Source organism: Mustelus asterias, chromosome 4 (genome assembly GCF_964213995.1).
Source record: "Mustelus asterias chromosome 4, sMusAst1.hap1.1, whole genome shotgun sequence".
Lineage (NCBI taxonomy): Eukaryota > Metazoa > Chordata > Chondrichthyes > Carcharhiniformes > Triakidae > Mustelus > Mustelus asterias.
The window spans coordinates 63518308-63538443 of record NC_135804.1 but is presented as its reverse complement, the minus strand read 5'-3'; the positions used below and the strand labels follow the sequence as shown (position 1 = coordinate 63538443).

The following is a 20136-nucleotide window of genomic DNA, read 5'->3' as shown; positions in this document are numbered from 1 at the left end:
ACCTTCTGAAACATTCGGTTTTCTTGGCTTGGATTTTTAAAAGGATCAGCATCTGGATTGGATACAGGTGGGTGTAAAGTTGTGCCAGTTTACTGCTACAATCCTGACCGTGAGCCATTTTCAATTAGTATGGCTCAGGGTCAGATCAACTATCTATTGCATGCCAATGGACAGCCAATTGAGGGCAATTTATTTTCAATTATTAAGGTCCTGGTTCCAGCACTGATTGAATGCCTAGTTGGCAATGTGCGCAACCCACTGTTGGTATGGATTACTTCCATGCCAATACGGTGGGCTGAGGGCAGGGTTGGGAGGGGGCAGCAATATATCACATGAGGGACCCCTGTGTTCCCTAAGCCAGAAACAAGGCTACAGCTTTGGCAGCTGGCTGCCCCTGGAGGGTTTACCCTATTGGCCAGGCAGTTGTAGCTTCAAAAGTAAAAATGAACTCCCCTTTGCCTGTCCCTCAGTCTCCAGGTTCACTTTGGCAGCTTCCCCCTCAACCAGTGGGGCCTCTGATCACTGAGTGCTGGAGAGGGCATCCCATTGCCTCTCCAATATTGGGAGCACGGCCACCAGCCTTTATTGGAAGGGTGTTTGCAGAGAGCTTCATCAGCAATGTCAAAAGAGCAAATTCAACGGTTCTCTGCGGCTGTGGAAACAAGATCACACTAAGAAGTCTCACAACACCAGGTTAAAGTCCAACAGGTTTATCTGGTAGCAAAAGCCACTAGCTTTTGGAGCGCTCGCTGCTCCTTTGTCAGGTGAGTTAGTAGCAGCAAGTGCTCCGAAAGCTAGTGGCTTACCGTGGGGCGGCACGGTAGCACAGTGGTTAGCACTGCTGCTTCACAGCTCCAGGGTCCCGGGTTCGATTCCCGGCTCGGGTCACTGTCTGTGTGGAGTTTGCACATTCTGGGGCGGCACGGTAGCACAGTGGTTAGCACTGCTGCTTCACAGCTCCAGGGTCCCGGGTTCGATTCCCGGCTCGGGTCACTGTCTGTGTGGAGTTTGCACATTCTCCTCGTGTTTGCGTGGGTTTCCTCCGGGTGCTCCGGTTTCCTCCCACAGTCCAAAGATGTGCGGGTTAGGTTGATTGGCCAGGTTAAAAATTGCCCCTTAGAGTCCTGAGATGCGTAGGTTAGAGGGATTAGCGGGTAAATATGTGGGGGTAGGGCCTGGGTGGGATTGTGGTCGGTGCAGACTCGATGGGCCGAATGGCCTCCTTCTGCACTGTAGGGTTTCTATGATTTCTATGAACGCCGGCATCTCCACATCATGGAAACAAGATCACGCAGTTTTAATCCTGTTGTGAGTTTGGGCTCTTGGGCATGCATGTTTGATTGACATTATTTGATTTTTTTTTTCTGTTTACCTCTTTTGTTGATGCTTCAATGTTCATTTGTATAAGATTAATAGGTGTGCAGTGCTTATATTTTAATAGTTTGCATGATTGGCACACTTAGAATTGTTGAAGCAGCAGTTTTTAAAATTAATTATACATGGTTATTTTGTTTCTAAGTCATTTCACAGATGCCGTTGTTACACTCAGGCTCGTTGGTCCTGTACATGGTGTTTACAGGGTGAATGGGCTTGGAGATGGCAACTTTGTATTTGTCTTTCAAAGGCTCCCGAATCCAGGCTATGGTTAACAACTCCTCTGAGGGACCGTGAGTCATGAAGAAATGGGCCTGACTCCACAGATGCAGGGGACTAGGGGGTGCCTACCTTCGATGGATCCAGTCAGGTCAGGAGTGCAGGGTATAGGCTCGCTACCTGCAGCCTTATCCCATGCTGGTGAAAATTGGGGATGCTGGGAATGGGAATCCTGGAATCGAGCCCCTGAGTCCATCTGACTGTGAAAATCTACACCAGAGATTTTTGGCCTCTTGGGAAACCAAGGGATAAGAGATATTATGTCTGCTGGCTTTCACAGACAGAAATAATCCCACTTTAAACTCCAAATGTTGGAGCTTCTTTGAGTGTATTCTGTCAGCTGTCCATGGGGCTGCTGGATGGATGCATCGTTGCTTGGCTCATGATTCCAATGGAGCAGGAAAACTTGGCACCCCAGATGTACGTTTTCATAACCAGTAGATCCCAGCTCTCTAAAAATAGCATAAGGAGAGTGGGTGGGCAAGTGGAGTTAAGCAAGGAGATCAGCTGTGATTGTATTGAATGGCAGAGCAGGTTCGAGGAGCCGAGTGGCCTTCTCCTCCTGTTTCTTATAACTCTGGTAGGGAGATAAACATCTTCTCCAGTTCTGCAAGACCAGATGAGACTTGGCGTTCCTTTGTTTGAACTAGTTTATTCATTCAGGTATATGTGAGGGAACTGATATCCATCCAAAATGGAGCACAGGTTCCCTGAAAAACTACAAAACCGCCAGTTTTATACTGATAGTGACATTTTTAATTTTCACCAATCAAGTAACAATGTACTGTGCTATCTCAGCCCAATTATATCTGCAAGACCAGATTTTGTTCATGACACTCCAAGTGAGCACATACTATCCAATCACTGCTAATATTACATTGCCCAATCATTGTAGCATGTGACTACCGGTGGTTAGTCCCACCCTCTGTCTTGCTTGCTGTTCAGATTTCTTTTAACATCTTCACCTTGTTGCTGGCAAGTGTAGACTCGGGGCCTACTTTTGGCCCAGATGTTAGGTTCTTGAAGCATGCCATAAAATAGTTAGACCACAGCTGGAATACTATGACCAGTGTTGGTCCCCTTATCAAAGGAAAGGTAGACTGCCATTGGCTGATCTCGGGTATGGAGGGATTTTCTTATGAGGAGAGGTTGAGTAGGTTGGGCCTGTATTCATTGGCATTTAGAAATTTGAGAGGTGACCTTATTGAGATATATGGGATTCTTAGGGGTCTTGACAGGGTAGATGTTGAGAGGTGTTTTCCCCTTGTGGGAAAGTCTAGGACCAGAGGGCATGATCTCAGAGTAAGAGGTCACCTAGTTGAGACAGAAATGAGGAGGAATTTCTTCTCAGAGGGTAGTGAATCTGTGGAATTATTTACCAGAGGGTTGTAAAGGCTGGGGGTTGTTAAGTATGTTCAAGGCTGAGATAGATTTTTTATCAGTCAGGGAATCGAGGGTTATGGAGATAAGATGGGAAAATGGAGTTGAAAGTTATCACATCAGATCAGTCATGATCTCATCGAATGGTGGAGCAGAATAGATGGGCCAAATGACCTACTTCTACTCCTATGTCTTATCATAAAACTCAGGCCTTTGTTGATGAGAGGGCAATGGTGAGGTGGCTGCCTGAACTGCTCACTGTGGTTACAGGCTGCTGGTGAGGGCAGGTTAAGAGTCAAAAAGCTGTCTCTAGCTGATCATTCAGCTAGATACTGTGGATGCCAAATGGCTCCTGCTTTTACCCACATAAACCACATTCACTCGGTGTAATTCACTATGTAAGTCATTGTGGAGGATTTCTGAGCAATGCATTCGGAGACACTTTTCTAAGTGCAAGCTGTTCCTTAACCAGCTACTAACAGGCACACAGCGAGTTGTCTCCTTCCTCTCTCTGCACGTTGTCGAAGGATACAATGTTATGGATGGAGCACAGGTCCCAGTATTGGATTACAGAACTCTTCTAGAATGCAACTTCCCTCTCAGCCTGATTTATGAACAAGCCAGCCACAACGTAATTTTAAAACACAACCAGGAAAGAAACAGATGTTAGCAAATGGCTTGAAAAGGACACTTGGCTATAGAAACGTTACTCGTGGGATACTTATCACAGCAGGCCTGTCTTAAAGGGGCTTTAATTCTGCCTATCACTGGTCTCAATGTCTGATGCTGCTGGGAGGGCAAATTTATAAAAGCCACTCCACTGCCTGGAGGGGATTAGTAGCTCCTCTGTTATGCAAACTTTCCAACTGTGCTTGGAGGTACAGTGGGGTGGCACAGTGGAAGCGTGGGTAGCACTGCTGCCTCTCAGAGCCAGGGACCCGGGTTCAATTCTGGCCTCAGGTCACTGTCTGTGTGGAGTTTGCATATAGAACATAGAACATAGAACATTACAGCGCAGAACAGGCCCTTCGGCCCACGATGTTGCACCGACCAGTTAAAAAAAAAACTGTGACCCTCCAACCTAAACCAATTTCTTTTCGTCCATGAACCTATCTACGGATCTCTTAAACGCCCCCAAACTAGGCGCATTTACTACTGATGCTGGCAGGGCATTCCAATCCCTCACCACCCTCTGGGTAAAGAACCTACCCCTGACATCGGTTCTATAACTACCCCCCCTCAATTTAAAGCCATGCCCCCTCGTGCTGGATTTCTCCATCAGAGGAAAAAGGCTATCACTATCCACCCTATCTAAACCTCTAATCATCTTATATGTTTCAATAAGATCCCCTCTTAGCCGCCGCCTTTCCAGCGAAAACAATCCCAAATCCCTCAGCCTCTCCTCATAGGATCTCCCCTCCATACCAGGCAACATCCTGGTAAACCTCCTCTGCACCCTCTCCAAAGCCTCCACATCCTTCCTGTAATGTGGGGACCAGAACTGCACACAGTACTCCAAGTGCGGCCGCACCAGAGTTGTGTACAGTTGCAACATAACGCTACGACTCCTAAATTCAATCCCCCTACCAATAAACGCCAAGACACCATATGCCTTCTTAACAACCTTATCTACTTGATTCCCAACTTTCAGGGATCTATGCACACATACACCTAGATCCCTCTGCTCCTCCACACTATTCAAAGTCCTCCCGTTAGCCCTATACTCAACACATCTGTTATTCCTACCAAAGTGAATTACCTCACACTTCTCCGCATTAAACTCCATCCGCCACCTCTCGGCCCAACTTTGCAACCTGTCTAAGTCTTCCTGCAAACTACGACACCCTTCCTCACTGTCTACCACACCACCGACTTTGGTGTCATCAGCAAATTTGCTAATCCACCCAACTATACCCTCATCCAGATCATTAATAAATATTACAAACAGCAGTGGCCCCAAAACAGATCCCTGAGGTACACCACTTGTAACCGCACTCCATGATGAATATTTACTATCAACCACCACCCTCTGTTTCCTATCCGCTAGCCAATTCCTGATCCAATTTCCTAGATCACCCCCAATCCCATACATCTGCATTTTCTGCAGAAGCCTACCATGGTGAACCTTATCAATATGGTGAACCTTATCAATATGCTTCCCATGTCTGTGTGGATTTCCTCCAGGTGGTCCAGTTTCCTCCCACACTCCAACGATGTTCAGGTTAGGTGGATTGGCCATGCTAAATTGCCCCTTAGTGTCCCAAGATGTGTAGGTTAGGAGGATTAGCCATGGTAAATGTGTGGGGTTACAGAGATAGGGCAGGGGAGAGGTCCTGAGTAAGATTCTCTGTCAGAGAGTTGGTGCAAACTCAATGGACTGAATGGTCTGTTTCTGTACTGTAGGGATTCTATGGTCTGCCTAGAGCTTTGATCACATGATGTTCTGACCACATGACATCTATCCTAGTCTCCATGTCTAGCTCTGCCTGAACTCTCTCCTTGCCCACCTCCCGATTTTCCTCTTCCTCTATATGGAGCCATTTCCACAACCGTCCCCTCTCCCCACTCAGACTACTGGCCCTCTTCCCCTGTGGAAGTGGGGACATGCAAAATGCTGACTGGGGCAAAGCAGACATTTCTCTCGAGTTGTCAGCAGTGGAGCTTGGGAGATGAGTCACTCACTTTTGAGAAACTTCCACTGAAACCTGGAGAGTTGGGATCCCTACTCACACGCTGAGTCCATTGCTGGCTGACCTCCTCCCCTCTACCCCAACCCCCCCAGTCACTGTACATGACTGCTATTGTGGACCTGGTCCCAAGAGAGCCCTATGCAGTGACCATCATCCACGTCAGATAGGGATGGCTTTCCTCTGGAATTAACCTTGGCTGGTCCTCTCTTAGTCCTCGGACTCTGCGCCTGCCTCCCTTTTGCAACATTTGATATAGTTTGCAAGCGATGTGGTATGTGATTAGAGACTAAGAGGAAGTAAAAGGGGCAATGTGGGGCTCTCCCAGCATCCATAACAGTACTGAAAACACTCCATTGAAACTGCAGGCCAAGTGATGAAGGTAACTGGGTGAGCTGTGGAAATGGCAGGTTGGGATGGGTGGGGGAGAGAGTAAAATCCAATATGGATTTGTATAAGAAACAACATTACGGGAATATGGGGAAGAAATATAGGGCAGTGAGACTAACTAGATTGCTCTTCAGCACAGACTCAATAGCCTCCTTCCATATTCTATTTTATGATTGTACAACCACAAAATTTGGTTCTGTAGTGCCACATGTTTTCGATAAGGGGACGGGAGGGAGACTGAAAGGTTTGATGTGTGAATGGAGCTGATCAACAGCCAGTGCATGACTGTGGAGGGCATCTGAGGATCTTGGAGGTCAAGAAGCTGGGGTGGGTTTGGAGAAGGGAACCAGTGAGGTGATTGAGGATAGTGTGATAAGTGCTCTAGGACTCTGTGCAAAATTCTGGATTAACTGGAAAGTGATGCAGGAGGAGATGATGAAGAGAGTATTTGAGTGTGGAGTGGGATTCTGATTAGTTAGAGGGTTTGGGTAGGGGAAGATCATGGAGAGGCAAGCATTGCTCCACAGGTCCTGTTGTATCAATGGAGGTTACGTATGTACAGGTAGAGGGTATTGATTACTTGAGCAAATTTCGAGACGCTTCCTGACACAGCAGAGTGGAGTCAGGAGAGATATACCCTTTTCACTCTGAATAAATCTGTTCCAAGTAAAGACTGCCTCTGGTTCTTTCCTTCAACTGGCCATCAGGAGTATAATGGGTACAGGATATTGAATGAGCTGATAAGAGGAAAACATGAGCGAGAGAGACACCTATATGATAAAATCTTTGGCAAGCGCGAGAACATTGATAAAGGCCAGGAAGTAAAGCCAGCCACCATGGGCTGAATAACAGGTGGGTGCAGATGGCATGCCCCGCCCAGAAATCGCATTCACATGGAGCTGATATGCTCCACGCCAACACCCCACGCAGCCATAAAGCCCCTCATTGGGAAGGCATCACTGGCCACTGTTCGAATTGCTGGTGGAGATAAGACCCCAAGACCTGTGAGCTGGTAAGTCCAAGGTATTGCGCTGGAAGGAATTGGGAAGGTTATGGAGAGGAGCAGTGGGGAGTTGGAGTGCATGAGATAGGTTGAAAGGAGAGGGTGGGAAGGAAGGGGCTATTCAAACTCATCAATTGCCTTGATAATGAACCTAATTAACGCTAAATGATTTTGTTTAAATATGGTGGACGGGCTGCTGATAGTATGGGGTTGAGGTTGGGTGGGCAGGAAGGCGGAGCAATGAGCACTCGCCCTATTTTACGTGCCTCCCCCCCTCCCCCACCCAAAGCAGGAAACACTCTCGCCAGGGCCACATCACATTCATTGCTATGTGTCTACCAGCCCTGCCTCTGAAAGCTTTGTACTTCCATCATGTTCTGTTCATATAAGCAAGGTCAATGAAACATCAATTTCATGGAGTCCAAGTTTCCTCAGTTTTGTAAATTAAGCTTTTGATGTAAATTATTAATGTTTCTTTTCTGATATAACCCAGATGTCAATAAGATAAATTGCGACCCTCCCCCAATAAATTACACACAGACTGGGCCCTGTTTCTAGAGAGGAGATGGTGAGAGGCCAAAATGGTTGAATGTAAATGGAACTTGACCACATTCAGAAGGCACTGTCATAACCTGGAAATGGTGCATTTGGGTACAGTGCCAGAATAAGGGCTCCCCTTGTTTTCTGTAACTCTGTCATTGGATCTAAAAGTGCTGAGGCAGAGCGTCATAACTCATTGGTTTTGACCATATTTGGACACCAATGCCTTCCAGAGCCAAGTAAATCTCAACTGCTTGATCTTTATCGTCCAGCGAGGTACTGTTTGGGAGCTGACTAATTTCCACGACAAGTACTGCTGTGTAGAAGCAGGGATATTGAGCACTGTCTAATCAACCAAGCAACTAAAAATGCAACTTAAACATAATTTAGGCCTTCACTATTGTACTGCTGTCTGAGCCCTGGAGCCGGGTCCAAATTCTCCCGTGGGGTCTTGGGATTTATGAGTTGGACTCCTCCGCCAGAATGACTATATTTGGAAAGTATGTTATAATTCACAGAAATTAGTGGAGGTTAGAGGTTTGGTGCTATTTCAACTCTTGCATGAGGAAAGCGCCAGACCTAACATGAAGCCTCAATAATACAAAGTTTAAAAGAGTCTGCGCATTGAGCCGACATTAAAAAAAAACATTTATATCGTTCTTCATGGTCTCAGAACTATACAGCCATTGAACTACTTTTTTCAAAGTCTAGTCACTTTTGCATTGTAGGGACCATGGCAGCCAATTTGCACACAGCAAGATCCCACAAGCAGCCATGCAATAATGGCCATCGTAACAGTTTTTTCATGGCCAGGTGTTATGTGTGCGAGCACATGATTCTGTTTATAATAGAAAAGTCTAGTAAACTTTCACCGCCCCCCCCCCCCCCCCCCCCCAAAAAACCTCTCAGCGAATTTTGAATTTACCTCCGCATATCATTGTTTGGGAGGAGCAGGGGAGGCACTGGCACAGTGGTATTGTCATTGGGCTAATAATCCAGAGACCCGGCGGCACGGTAGCACAGTGGTTAGCACTGCTGCTTCACAGCTCCAGGGACCTGGGTTCGATTCCCGGCTCGGGTCACTGTCTGTGTGGAGTTTGCGCATTCTCCTAGTGTCTGCGTGGGTTTCCTCCGGGTGCTCCGCTTTCCTCCCACAGTCCAAAGATGTGCGGGTTAGGTTGATTGGCCATGCTAAAATTGCCCCTTAGTGTCCTGAGATGAGTAGGTTGGAGGGATTAGCGGGTAAAATATGTAGGGATATGGGGGTAGGACCTGGGTGGGATTGTGGTCGGTGCAGACTCGATGGGCCGAATGGCCTCTTTCTGCAATGTAGAGTTTCTATGAATTCTAACCCAGGGTAATGCTTTGGGGACTTGGGTTCGAATCCAACCACAACAGATGATGATAATTTGAATTTGATTAAAAATCTGGAATTAAAAGTCTAATGATAACCATGAAACGATTGTCGATTATTATAAAAACCCATCTGGTTCACTCGTCCTTTAGGGAAGGAAATCTGTCGTCCTTGCCTGGTCTACATGTGACTCCAGATCCACAGCAATGAGGACTCTTCAATGCCCTCTGAAATGGCTGAGCGATTCCATTCCTTTCAAACAATCAGGGATGGGCAACAAATGTTGGCCCAGTCAATGAAGCCCACATCCCATGAAACAATAAAGTAAAGGAGGGGGAGGAGTGTAGAGACCACATGATAACATTTTTTGTTCCTTTGTGAATATATTTGTGGAAACCCATCGGTGGAATTCTCTTCTTAAAAAATTCTGCACTGCAGAGGCCACCAGCGTGAATATCGTTAAATTTCTGGGGGCAGGGCAAATTCTCACTGGAGACCAAAATCAGCACACAGAGCGGGATACTACGTATGTGCCGATCAGTCAGTGCCCAGATTGGCGCAAGCGCAGTGGCCCCATGCTGATGGCTATGCAGAGTGGCAGTGGGACCTCCCAACTCCACCGATTGCCCCCTTGGCACTGCCCAATAGGCAGTGCCAAGGTGTCTCCTGGGCATTGGCACTTTGTCCCTTGGGCAGTACCAGGGGGCACAGGCTGGTACTGCCAGTGTGCCAATGCCCAGGGGACACCTCTCCCTGCTGCCTGACACTCTAGGGGGCCCCGATTGCTCCCACTTCACTCTCCAGCGGGGTCGGGGGCTACTGTAATCCTTGTGGGAAATGCTAGCAGGCCTGGAGATTTCAGTCCCAGGCCTGCTAATCTCATTTAAATTATATTCAAATGACCATGTAATTGTCTTTGCGCCTCCCGGTCGAGTTACGGCGTGGAGCAGATGCTGCCGGAAATCCAGTGCTGGGAGACGCAAGTGGGGCACAAACATTCTTGTGAACCCCATGAATCGGCTGACGTGAGAATCTCCTGGCCCACTACGCTAATAGTGCAGTGGGATGGGAGAATCGTGGCAATATTTTCTAGGTGCAGTTGAATCCCTATCATGTGCTGCCTAGATTTCATAGTATCATAGGAATGTACAGCACTGTGAGAGGATCAACCCATCCTAAACATAGTCATCAGCCTAATCCCACTTCCCAGCTCCTGCTCCACCACTTTGTGGGTTACAGAACTTCAAATGCATAGCCGAATGCTTTCTAAATGAGATGAGGGTGCTGACCTCTACCACCTTTTCAGTTCTGGATCCCCACCACCCACTGGGTGAAAATATTTCCCTTTGAATCCCCTCTCAACCTCTTATCCTAAATCTCTGCTGCCTGATTATGGTGTGGAGATGCCAGTGTTGGACTGGGGTAAACACAGTAAGACGTTTAACAACACCAGGTTAAAGTCCAACAGGTTTATTTGGTAGCAAAAGCCACACAAGCTTTCGGAGCTCCAAGCCCCTTCTTCAGGTGAGTGGGAATTCTGTTCACAAACAGGGCATATAAAGACACAGACTCAATTTACATGACTAATGGTTGGAATGCGAATACTTACAGCTAATCAAGTCTTTAAGGAACAAAACAACGTGAGTGGAGAGAGCATCAAGACAGGCTAAAAAGATGTGTATTGTCTCCAGACAAGACAGCCAGTGAAACTCTGCAGGTCCTTCAGGAGAACAGTGACCACGACACCACACAACCCTGCCACAGCAACATCTGTAAGACGTGCCGGATCATCGACACAGATGCCATCATCTCACGTGAGAACACCATCCACCAGGTACACGGTACACACTCTTGCAACTCGGCCAACGTTGTCTACCTGATACGCTGCAGGAAAGGATGTCCCGAGGCATGGTACATTGGGGAAACCATGCAGACGCTGCGACAACGGGTGAATGAACATCGCTCGACAATCACCAGGCAAGACTGTTCTCTTCCTGTTGGGGAGCACTTCAGCGGTCACGGCATTCAGCCTCTGATATTCGGGTAAGCGTTCTCCAAGGCGGCCTTCGCGACACACGACGGCGCAGAGTCGCTGAGCAGAAACTGATAGCCAAGTTCCGCACACACGAGGACAGCCTCAACCGGGATATTGGGTTCATGTCACACTATCTGTAACCCCCACAGTTGCCTGGACCTACAGAGTTTCACTGGCTGTCTTGTCTGGAGACAATACACATCTTTTTAGCCTGTCTTGATGCTCTCTCCACTCACGTTGTTTGTATCTTAAAGACTTGATTAGCTGTAAGTATTCGCATTCCAACCATTATTCATGTAAATTGAGTTTGTGTCTTTATATGCCCTGTTTGTGAACAGAATTCCCACTCACCTGAAGAAGAGGCTTGGAGTTCCGAAAGCTTGTGTGGCTTTTGCTACCAAATAAACCTGTTGGACTTTAACCTGGTGTTGTTAAACTTCTGCCTGATTATGGCGCAGGGGAATAGAATCTTCACTCTATCTAACTCTCTCTCAATCTTATACACTTCAATTCATTCTCCCCTCAGTCTCCTCTATTCTAAGGAAAATAACTCCAGCCTTTCAATCTTGCCTCATAGTTAAAATTTTTGAGTCCTGGCAACGTCCTTGTAGGTCTCCTCTATACCCTTCCGAGTGTGATCACATGTTTCCTGTAGTGTGGTAACAAGAACTGTACACAGTATTCCAGCTGTGGCCAAAGCTATGTTTTATACAGTTCCAAATTGTGTTTTTTATATTTATTCCTGGGATGTGTATTGCTAGTTAGGTCAGCATTTATTGCCCTTCCCTAATTGCTCTTCAGAAGGTGATAGTGAGCTGCCTCTTGAACTGCTGCAGTTCATAGAACACAAAACATAGAAAAACTACAGCACAAACAGGCCCTTCGGCCCACAAGTTGCGCCGGTCGTGTCCCTACCTACCTAGGCTTATAAATAGACTTACCTATAACCCCCAATCCTATTAAGTCCCATGTACTCATCCAAAAGTCTCTTAAAAGACCCTATCGAGTTTGCCTCCACCGCCATTGACGGTAGCTGATTCCACTCAACCACCACCCTCTGAGTGAAAAACTTACCCCTGACACCTCCTCTGTACCTACTCCCCAGCACCTTAAACCTGTGTCCTCTCGTAGCAACCATTTCAGCCCTGGGAAAAAGCCCCTGAGAATCCACCCGATCTATACCTCTCAACATCTTGTAAACCTCTATCAGGTCACCTCTCATCCTTCGTCTCTCCAAGGAGAAAAGACCGAGCTCCCTCAACCTATCCTCATAAGGCATGCCACCCAATCCAGGCAACATCTTTGTAAATCTCCTCTGCACCCTTTCTATGGCTTCCACATCCTTTCTGTAATGAGGCGACCAGAACTGGGCACAGTACTCCAGGTGGGGTCTGACAAGGGTCTTGTAAAGCTGCATCATTATCCTCCGACTCCTAAACTCAATCCCTCGATTGATGAAGGCCAGCACACCATACGCCTTCTTAACCACTATCCTCTACCTGCGAGGCCGATTTTGGACCCCAAGGTCCTTCTGATCTTCTACACTGCTAAGAGTCTTACCCCTGATATTATACTCCTTCATCCCATTTGACCTGCCAAAATGGACCACTACACATTTATCCGGGTTGAAGTCCATCTGCCACTTCTCTGCCCAGTCTTGCATCCTATCTATGTCACTCTGCAGCTTCTGACATCCCTCCAAACTTTCCACAACACCACCAACCTTCGTGTCGTTGGCAAACTTGCCAACCCTCTTGCCAACCAATACAGAGCAGGGCTCTGTATTGGGACCTCTGCTGTTCGTGATTTATATAAACGATCTGGAAGAAGGTGTAACTGGGGTGATCAGTAAGTTTGTGGACAACATGAAAATGGCTGGACTTGCAGATAGTGAGGAACATTGTCAGAGGCTACAGAAGGATATAGATAGGCTGGAAATTTGGGCAAAGAAATGGCAGATGGAGTTCAATCCAGATAAATGCGAAGTGATGCATTTTGATAAAACTAACGTAGGGGGGAGCTATATGATGAATGGCAGAACCATAAAGGGTGTAGATACGCGGAGGGACCTGGGTGTGCAAGTCCACAGATCCTTGAAGGTGACGTCACAGGTGGAGAAGGTAGTGAATAAGGCGCATGGCATGCTTGCCTTTATAGGACGGGGCATAGAGTATAAAAGTTGGGGTCTGATGTTGCAGTTGTATAGAACGTTGGTTCGGCCGCATTTGGAATATTGCGCCCAGTTCTGGTCGCCACACTACGGGAAGGATGTGGAGGCTTTAGAGAGAGTGCAGAGGAGGTTTACCAGGATGTTGCCTGGTATGGAAGGGCTTAGTTATGAGGCGAGATTGGGTAAACTGGGGTTGTTCTCACTGGAAAGACGGAGGATAAGGGGTGTAATAGAGGTGTATAAAATTATGAAAGGCATAGATAGGGTGAACGGTGGGAAGCTTTTTTTCCAGATCGGTGCTGACGTTCACGAGGGGTCATAGGTTCAAAGTGAGGCGGGGGAGGTTTAACACGGATATCAGAAGGACGTATTTTACACAGGGTGGTGGGGGCCTGGAATGCGTTGCCGGGCAAGGTGGTGGAGGCGGACACACTGGGAACATTTTAAGACTTATCTAGATAGCCACATGAACGGAGTGGGAATGGAGGGATACAAAACAATGGCCTAGTTTGGACCAGGGAGCGGCGCGGGCTTGGAGGGCCGAAGGGCCTGTTCCTGTGCTGTATTGTTCTTTGTTCTAACCCATCCCTCCACTTCCTCATCCAGGTCACTTATGAAGATGACAAACAGCAAGGGTCCCAGAACAGATCCCTGGGGCACTCCACTGGTGACCAACCTCCATTCAGAAAAAGACCCATCTACAACCACTCTCTGCCTTCTGCAGGCAAGCCAGTTCTGGATCCACCAGGCAACAGCCCCTTGCATCCCATGCCCTCTCACTTTCTTGAGAAGTCTTGCATGGGGGACCTTATCGAATGCCTTGCTGAAGTCCATGTAAACCACATCTACTGCTTTTCCTTCGTCAATGTGTTTAGTCACATTTTCAAAGGACTCCACCAGGCTCGTAAGGCACGATTTGCCTTTGACAAAGACGTGCTGACTACTTTTGAGCATATTAAACCTCTCTAAATGTTCATAAATCCTGTCCCTCAGGATCTTCTCCATCAACTTACCAACCACTGAGGTTAGACTCACCGGTCGGTAATTTCCTGGGCTATCCCTATTCCCTTTCTTGAATATAGGTGGTGTAGATACACCCACAGTGCTGTTAGTGAGGGAATTCCAGGATTTTGACCCAGTGACAGTGAAGGAGCGGTGACATATTTCCAAGTTGGGATGGTGAGTGGCTTGGAGGGGGAGCTCCAGGTGGTGTTTCCATGCGTCTGCTGCCCTTGTCCTTCTAGAGAAAGCGGTAATGCGTTTGGAAGGTGCTGTAGAAGGAGCCTTGGTGTGTAGCTGCAGTGCATCTTGCTGTACGTTGGTGCTGGGGGAATTGAATACTTTTTGTGGAAGGGATACCAATCAAGCAACTTGGCTAACAAGGACAAGTATCCTGCTTACATCTTTGTTTTGGGGATATACAATCAGTGTTGGCAATCGAGGTGGGAGGTCACAACTTAGGTCAGTCTGACAGTTCTCAGAAACCCAGAAAAGAACTCACCTGATGAAGGAGCTTGAGACTCCGAATGCTAGTGCTGCCAAATAACCTGTTGGACTTTAACCTGGTGTTGTGAGACTTCTTACTGCAGTTCCCAGAAAGCCAGCAGTCTGGATACATTGCATTCCTCAGTCACTGTTGTTACAATGGCCAACCAGCCTTTGGGCTTGTTGAAGGTGTACATATCCCACTAATTTCTTTGGAAATCTGTGGGATATGTACTCCATTTTCTGTTGTTTTACTCTTCCCAGAATCCAAGGATTCATTGTGTATTCCCTTGGCTTGCGTGCCTTCCTCAGTTGCATTACCTCCCACTTCTCTGGATTGAACTCCATTTGCCACCATTCTGTCCATTTGACCATCCATTGCCATCAGTCAATGGGTGGAACTTCCCAATTTGCCATGGTGGGGGTGGGGCTGTAAAATGCATCAGGCTGTGCAGAATTTGGCGGGACCATAAAACCCACCAGCCGTAAAGTTCTGCCCTTTATCTTGCCTCGTCCACTATCAACCATATGGCCAATTTTTGAATAGTCAAAAAAATTGACCATCATTTCCACCATTGTTTCTAGAGAAATGTGTTTCTCTCAAATGTCTGCAGAGTAATCAGGCTTAAACCAGCACAAAGCGACACTGCCCATGCATCAAACACACTTAAAATAAAGGGCACATTTAAATCAAGAAACTTAATTATCTATATAACAAAACCACTTCACAGGCTTTTCAATAAAAACTCGGAGGAAACAAGTGAACAGGAAATATCAAACAAGCTTCAAGAGGTTTGGAAAGTCTTGTGGGTTATACTTCAATTTAGATTGGAAAAACATCAATATCACCAGAAAGCTGTGATGAGTGTCTTGCTCTGCTTAGACTCCTCCTCGGGAAAGACCCCCACTGTGTCCCAGAGCAGCTCCATAGGAAACAGCTGGGGCCTTCCTAAGGCTGGTTGGCTGCAGCAAGAAGTCTCACAACACCAGGTTAAAGTCCAACAGGTTTATTTGGTAGCAAATACCATAAGCTTTCGGAGCAATGCTCCTTCGTCAGATGGAGTGGTCTCTGTTCTCAAACAGGGCACAGACACAGAAATCAAATTACAGAATACTGATTAGAATGCAAATCTCTACAGCCAGCCAGGTCTTAAATGCACAGACAATGTGGGTGGAGGGAGCATTCAACATAGGTTAAAGAGATGTGTATTGTCTCCAGACAGTAGAGATTTGCATTCTAATCAGTATTCTGTAATTTGATTTCTGTGTCTGTGCCCTGTTTGAGAACAGAGACCACTCCATCTGACGAAGGAGCATTGCTCCGAAAGCTTATGGTATTTGCTACCAAATAAACCTGTTGGACTTTAACCTGGTGTTGTGAGACTTCTTACTGTGCTTACCCCAGTCCAACGCCGGCATCTCCACATCATGGCTGCAGCAACAACAGTGATTGAGGAATGCTGTGTATCCAGACTGCTGACTTTCTGGGTCTGGGAACTGTCAGAATGGCCTGAAGTTGTGACCTCCCATCCCACCTCGATCGCCAACTGGATGTATTCCTGAAGATTTCTTCACATGACCTGCCTCATTCAAACAAATATCTTCAGTATTATAGCAACTAAATATTTTGCAAAAATGGAGGATAAAAACATATCATTTTCTTTTAACACGCCTTCGACTTTTTTTTTCCTTGTTGGTGTCCAGGAAATGAAGCTTAAATTCTTGCTGCCTCCAGGACTGTTCCTGTCACTTGTAAAGTAGACATTCAGTTATTCGTGTGGGCCTCCAGAACAAAACTGACAATCTTAGTAAAAAAAAATCGAGGTTTCAGCTGAGAGTATAAAAAAGGAGAGAACATGAGGCAACTTTCCAAGAGGTTCACAAGAATGATCCCTGGAATGAAGAGCTTGCCGTATGAGGAACAGTTGAGGACTCTGGGTCTGTACTTGGTGGAGTTTAGAAGGATGAGGGGGGATCTAATTGAAACTTACAGGATACTGCGAGGCCTGGATAGAGTGGACGTGGAGAGGATGCTTCCACTAGTAGGAAAAACTAGAATCAGAGGGCACAACCTCAGGCTAAAGGGATGATCCTTTAAAACGCAGATGAGGAGGAATTTCTTCAGCCAGAGAGTGGTGAATCTGTGGAACTCTTTGCCACAGAAGGCTGTGGAGGCCAGGTCATTGAATGTCTTTATGACAGAGATGGATAGGTTTTTGATTAATAAGGGGATCAGGGGTTATGGGGAAAAGGCAGGAGAATGGGAATGAGAAAAATATCAACCATGATTGAATGGTGGAGCAGACCCGATGGGCCAAGTGACCTAATTCTGCTCCTATGTCTAATTGTCTGATAGTCATTCAACAGATTTTGAGAGCTGCCTTCAGCCTTTGGATTTACACTGTGGAAAGGCAGAGGTTGAGAGGTTAACCTCACTAACTACTTAAAATGTTATGTTAGTCAAAATAAAGTCTGAATATTATTTGAAAGTCAATCAGGATCAGAAGAATAAATGGAAGTTGGTGAATTTCACATTCCACACCCAGCGATGAACATCTGGAATAATCAACGAAGCTCAAACACTGGTTGTTCAAACTACAAGTGGATGTCACAATGAGAGAGTCCAAGAATAAGCTGGGTTAAGTCAGGTTAAAGCAGAATGCGATGATTCTTTAATTCATTTTACAGATGTGGGCATCACTAGCTAACCAGCATTTATTCCCCATCCCTAGTTGCCCTTCAGAAGGTGGTGGTGAGCTGCCTTCCTGAACCGCTGCGGTCCCTTAGGTGTTGGTATACCCACACTGCTGTTAGGGAGGGAATTCCAGAATTTTGACCCAGTGAGAGAGAGGTCATATATTTCAAGTCAGGCTGGTCAATGACTTGGAGAGGAACCTCCAGCTAGTGGTGTTCGCAAGTATCTGCTGCCCTTGTCTTTCTAGATGACAGTAGTCGTGGGTGCAGCTGAAGGAATCCTGGTGAGTTCCTGCAGTGCATCTTGTAGATGATACACATGGCTGCCACTGCTTGTCGGTAGTGGAGGAATTGATTGTTTTTGGAAGGGTTAGAAATCAAATGGGCTGCTTTGTCCTGGATGACAATTAGTTGGGTTAGAGCAGTTGTGTCAGTTTGATTACCAGTGTTTGATGCCAGGTTTCCATGGATTTTGTGCAACTTCACATTGTTTCCTGTCTCTTTCCCCGCAGGTTTCAGCCTTCTTGGAGTTCTCGCCATTGTGGATTCTCTGTGTGTCCATTTGGAGGAGCTACATAGTAAACTGCAGTACAGACAGCGAGTCAGATATATGGTAAATGATTCTTTGCATACCTTTGCATGCACACTGCTTCCATAGACCTTCTAGCCCCCAAATTCTCCAGCTGAGGAGACAGTCAAATCCATTAGCCTCCCATGGAAATACATTCCATTTGCATTAACCTCTTCCTAATCTTTTTCCCTCATCTCCTGATGACCCTGACTCTTGCTGGGGTACAGTTCTCTGGTTTCCAACTCATTTCCCCCTACCTACTGTTGGAGTCTGTCCTTCACTCAGTGTTGGCAGGTCATTTGAACGTTGGGGGGAGGGGGGTCATTTAAGCTGAATTTGGTCCTGAATTCCTGGTATCTGGACAAGTGACCCTCACCCCCGGTCCTGAACTCCTGGTGTCTGGACACCTGGACACCTCTAACTGAGGTGGATTGGAGGGTGAGCGTCTCTTCATTCTTAACCAGCCTGTTGTGTTGGGGCTAGAGTGAAGGAGTTAATATCCCTGTGCTGATACTTAATGTTGGCTTGGAGAGTTGAAAGTTGGTGTATTTCCACTGGCGATGGCCTAATGGTATTATCGCTAGACTATTAATCCAGGAACTCGGTTAATGTTCTGGGGACCTGGGATCGAATCCCAACACGGCAGATGGTGGAATTTGAACTCCATAAAATATTTGGAATTAAGAATCTAATGATGACCATGAAACCATTGTTGATTGTCGGAAAAACCCATCTGGCTCACTAATATCTTTTAGGGAAAGAAATCTGCCATCTTTGCCTGGTCTGGCTTACATATGACTCCAGAGCCATAACAATGTGGTTGACTCTCAACTGCCCTCTGAAGTGGCCTAGCAAACCACTCAGTTCAAGGGGCACTAGGAATGGGCAATAAATGCTGGCTCAACCAGTGACACTCATGTCCAACAAATGAATTTTTTAAATTGTGCTTCTCACTGAGGCAAGAAGTTCAGGGATCCAGCTCATTTGCTGTTCAGCTGAAGGCAGGCTTTATGTAGATGTAAGTTGGGTATTTGAGATACCACAGTTTTGGGATGGATTGGGTCCCAGGTATTCATGTTGGATTCCCACAAACGGCCTAAGACAAGGAAACAGTGCCCGGAGCAAATGTGTTCCATGTCAGCTAAGCAGAAATGGATGTGAAACAACTGGGAAGTCAGGTTCCTAGCTGCAGGATGGAGGTTGCTCTGAGGTGAAAGATCTCGGGCTCAGGATAGCAACAGTAATGTCCTGAGAAGAATTGGAAAATAAATCCGAGGCTTGCATGCAGGTTTAATGGTTCATTCATGGTGGCACAATGGTTGGCACTGTTGCCTCACCGCGCCAGGGACCCGGAGTGTGGCAACTGTGAGATTTTCACAGTAACCTCATTGCAGTGTTAAGGTAAGACTGCTTGTGACAAATAAATTAACTTTTGAGCTTTTTACTTTTCATTGTGTTTGTTTTAAACAGAAGGATTACTTTCCAGTTAACTATGCAGTGAAGGTCCACTATGAAGATATTTATAGAACAATAAATGTTACTCACATGGTAAGTTTTAATGTAAAAAGTTAATTTTTTTTTTCTATCCCATATCCTGCTTAGCTGAGGGTCTCTCTGGGGCAAGAGTCCTTTACTGGAGAAGAGGAGACTACCCAGTCTTTATGCTGTTCCTGAAGGATACATAAGTTAAATTGGGGAGATTCCTATTTCTTTCCTTCATCAAATTCCACACACATACTCAACACCCCTGTTAATTCCTGTGAAGAATTGCCCACATCTTATCCTGTGGCACAGAATGTGTGGTGTAGTGGTGATGTCATTGGATTCCCAGGCTATCGGGAAAAGTTAAAATTCCACTCTGGCTGCTAGTGAAATTTACATTCCATTAATAAAAAAAAGTCTCAGTAATGATCAACTATCATTGATTGTTGCAAAAAAAACATCTGTTTCACTAATGTTAGGGAAGGAAATCTGCCATCCTTACCTGGTCTGGTCTCCATGTGACTCCAGATTCGCAGCAATGTGGTTAACTGTTAAATGCCCTCTGAAATGGCCGAGAAAGGCAATTGGGAATGGGCAACCAATTCTGACCTCGCCATCAATACCCACATCTCATGAAAGTGTAAAAGATTGGATTGCTCTGTCCTCTTCTGAAGGCTATTGCTGTAAGAATG

General features: G+C 46.3%; 1 protein-coding gene across 2 annotated transcripts in view; it reads left to right on the top strand.

Annotated features, from left to right (window-relative positions):
• il34 (interleukin 34) overlaps nucleotides 1-20136 on the top strand; it is a 73448-nt gene that overhangs the window by 31533 nt on the left and 21779 nt on the right. For both annotated transcript variants that reach the window (XM_078210290.1, XM_078210292.1), the window contains exons 3-4: nucleotides 17904-18004; nucleotides 19433-19510. In XM_078210290.1, coding sequence (XP_078066416.1) covers nucleotides 17904-18004; nucleotides 19433-19510 — 179 coding nt within the window. The remainder of the gene's footprint in view (nucleotides 1-17903; nucleotides 18005-19432; nucleotides 19511-20136) is intronic.